Here is a 3,252-nt window from a genome sequence, read left to right as displayed (position 1 = left end):
CAGCTAGCTAGCCGTGAAGATGGCTAGACAGCTGCGGGAGTCCGCAGCCTGTAGCGATTGCTTCATTTGCTGTTTAATGGGGCTTCGTTTGTCGTCTCCACGCACTGTATGGACGCAGCGAGAATGAGGGAAGAGTAACAGAGCCCTGCTCACGTGTTGTGACGGCGCTGTTCACTTCCTCTTCTTTTTCATGTTCGGTTTCAACCTCTTGCGTCTACTTAAAGTTTACATCATTAAACATTACCTTCTATACAGCTGCGGAGCCTACTGCTTCCCAGCGCAGCGGACGAAGGAGCCCAGGGCACAAAGAACAGAAATGCAATTTAAATATAAATAATATATATATAAATTAAGTGTAATGTGTGTAGAAGGCCCCAAGCTGTGGCTCCCATAGAAACAAGAGTGGAGGCTGTGGGTCTGCCTATTCGATGCTGTATTACTGTCAGCGGATTTAATGCATGAAAAGTCGCTAAAGTGCTTCGACTTCCAAAAGCAGAAATTTCATTAAGGCCTCCTCTTACGCACCTGAACGACGAGGCTTTACTTTTCTCCCTTGTGAAATTTCATTGACATGCAGAGTACAGCACTCTCGTTCTACTTCGCCTTCTAGCTGGTTGGCTAGCTACCGTTCTGGCTAGGTGGGAAACTGCTCGTACACCTCCACTTCACCATATTTCATTAAGAAGCAATATGGGTTATCACTGTCTTACTCTGTTTCTTAATAAAATCTCATTAAAAAGAAGCAAAGTAGAGCATCCTCGTTCAGGTTTACAAGATACATCACAGTGGGATATGCCTAGAAATAAACACTTTATGATGGCGATGTTTCGTTTTGTTTCCTTTTAGAGGAAGGAAACGAGACCTGACAGCCCCAGTTCGTCCGCGCCTCTTCTACGAATAAATCACGTAATTAGCTCTTTGTATGCAGTTGAATTGCCTTTAAACGATTAAACTTGTTCTTATATATTCAATCGATACAACTATTCTCTCTAGATCTGAAGGAAGATGAATAAACGATATATTTTGATGCAAACAACAGCACCAAGAGCCGTTTCCTTTGCCTGTACTCGCTGAGCCCATCGTCGCATTTGACTCTTTTGAAAGTAGTGCTGCTTAAAGACTCAGTATAAATACAAAAAAAGTTATAAAAAAAGCAAATCTACAGAAATAAAAGGCACCTGTACTTCCACCGTACACCACCAGACTTCCCATCGCACCGCCGCCCTTCCTTCTTGTCGTCGATAGCAGGGGGTTGTATACACATAAACCACTTGCTTCCACTCAAGAAAATTGTTCTACTGGTGAGATTGTGCATGCATTTAGAAAGAAAATGCACTTAGTTTCGTTAAGTACAGCCATGATGACCTCCATTTCAGCAATTGCCAATCGCCTCCTTCCAATTCTGAATGGTCTGGACCACCGTCCCTCGTCGGTTCAGCGCCACACTGGCGGTATATCTAAAGAGACAACTTAAATAATTCATAATATCAATAATTTAATCTGCTCGGTTTCGTAAAAAGATTCCACAGCTTTCACATTTATTGTCTCTGCACCTACCGCCAGCAACCTGGTGCACTGAATCTTGCAACGACACCCATCAAAGCTGAAGTGAGGCTGCTTCTTCCAGCAGGAAAAGGCTTTCATTGGATTCTAATCCCTTATTTATGGTGGATTATCATGCAAACTGAATAATTCAGAGATGTCTGTATCGAGCTGTATACGCAGCTTCGACCCGTCGTGGTTGGTTGGCCAACTTCGGTTGGTGGTCCGATGTGAGCATTCTTTTCAGTTGTTGCTTCTGCTGGTTTTTACTCCTCTTTTTCACATTTCCTTCCCAATATAATAATAGTATTAATATATCGTATTACAATTAATATATATTTATTTATATGTATGTCTCATAATCACTGATAATGAAGCCAACTCTACGCACCACTCACCACCGCAGTGTGGCTGGCTGTGCCCCCCCACCCCAACTAACGAATACGAATGAGCCCGGGCCTCCCCTTCGGTCGGAATGTTTTTCTCTGTCGGTTACATTTGTTGTTTTGTTCTTTCATTGTGATCATTTAGTTGTTCTCTGCGTTTTACACTCTGCTTTCTTTCACAATGGGGCTCATCTTCAAGTCATCCGCTTTCTGCCTCGTGGCTCTCTATGGGTTTCAGTTAGCGACGGCGGCGCCTCCAACCTTCGCTGCGGAAGATGTGACCGATGGTAAGCAATCGCAGCTTTTCCGTGTTTTTCCTTTCTACTTTATGTTCTATAAGGACCAGAATGTAAAGAGCCAGGAGAAGCGCATCTTCCCCATTGATCATCGCTCCGCATTCACGTTCTCATCATTGCTTCTGTGTGTTTCTGCTTCTCATGACCGCAGATGCCTACCTTTCAGTCAACTTGGCGCGTAATGGGAAGCTCTCTGTTCATATTAACGAAGTAACAAAGGCGGACGATATGGTTCAGACCCTAAAAACAGCTTTGGGGGACGGCACCGGACTGACGAGCTCCGATGCAACATGTGACAACATGGCACTTGGAGCAAGCCTTGTGAGTAAATGCATCATTTGAAAGTACATTTGAAAGTACCTTTTGAGTATGTGCATCATTTAAGAGTACTCATGATAGAACCTGAAGAGACCTCGGAACAGACGAACATACAGCTTGACCTCTTTTTTTCTTTTTTCGTTTTCAGAAGCTAACATTTAGCGTGAAGTTCACCCAGGAAACCAGCAAAACCACCAACTACCGCGAGATGGTGCAAACTGCCTTAAACAAGGGGCTCGGGTAAGCTTCCTTCCTCATGTATGAATTTATGTATATATATACATGTAGTATATACATATATATGTGAATATATATATTTTATATATCTATATATATTTTTATATATCCATCGCTTCTTTTTTGGGGTTTGTTTTCTCTCAGGCAATTGCCGACGTACCCATCGACGTGGAACGCGTTCTGGGCGAACGCAGATGGCGCGAATTTGGCGAATCTGCTTTGGTCTCAAAGTACGAAGATTGCATGCGCCGTCGGTGTATGTACTGATGAGTCACCACTACCGTCAGGAAAAGAAGCTATTCTCGTCTGCCAGTTTTCTCCAGCCGCTCAAGAAAATGCAGCTCCATTCAGGTGCGTGAATGAAATGCTTTGACCTGCTGCCTAGCACTGATATATATATATATATAAAATATGTATATATGTATGTAAATATATATGCATTGCATATATTTATGTGTTCGTATACTTATATA

At 42.8% G+C, this 3,252-nt stretch overlaps 1 protein-coding gene across 1 annotated transcript; it reads left to right on the top strand.

Moving 5' to 3' along the window:
• Nucleotides 1-2,109: 2,109 nt before the first annotated feature.
• On the top strand, nt 2,110-3,152 carry EAH_00059200 (SAG family member; the record flags this gene model as incomplete). Its single annotated transcript, XM_013397192.1, has 4 exons — nt 2,110-2,215; nt 2,376-2,545; nt 2,691-2,782; nt 2,924-3,152. 4 exons carry the CDS (start codon nt 2,110-2,112, stop codon nt 3,150-3,152), a joined length of 597 nt encoding a protein of 198 aa, XP_013252646.1.
• Nucleotides 3,153-3,252: the final 100 nt, after the last annotated feature.

Source organism: Eimeria acervulina, genomic scaffold (assembly GCF_000499425.1).
Source record: "Eimeria acervulina Houghton genomic scaffold, Eah_scaff1386, whole genome shotgun sequence".
Classification (NCBI taxonomy): Eukaryota; Apicomplexa; class Conoidasida; order Eucoccidiorida; family Eimeriidae; genus Eimeria; species Eimeria acervulina.
This window is presented reverse-complemented; position numbering and strand designations above follow the sequence as displayed.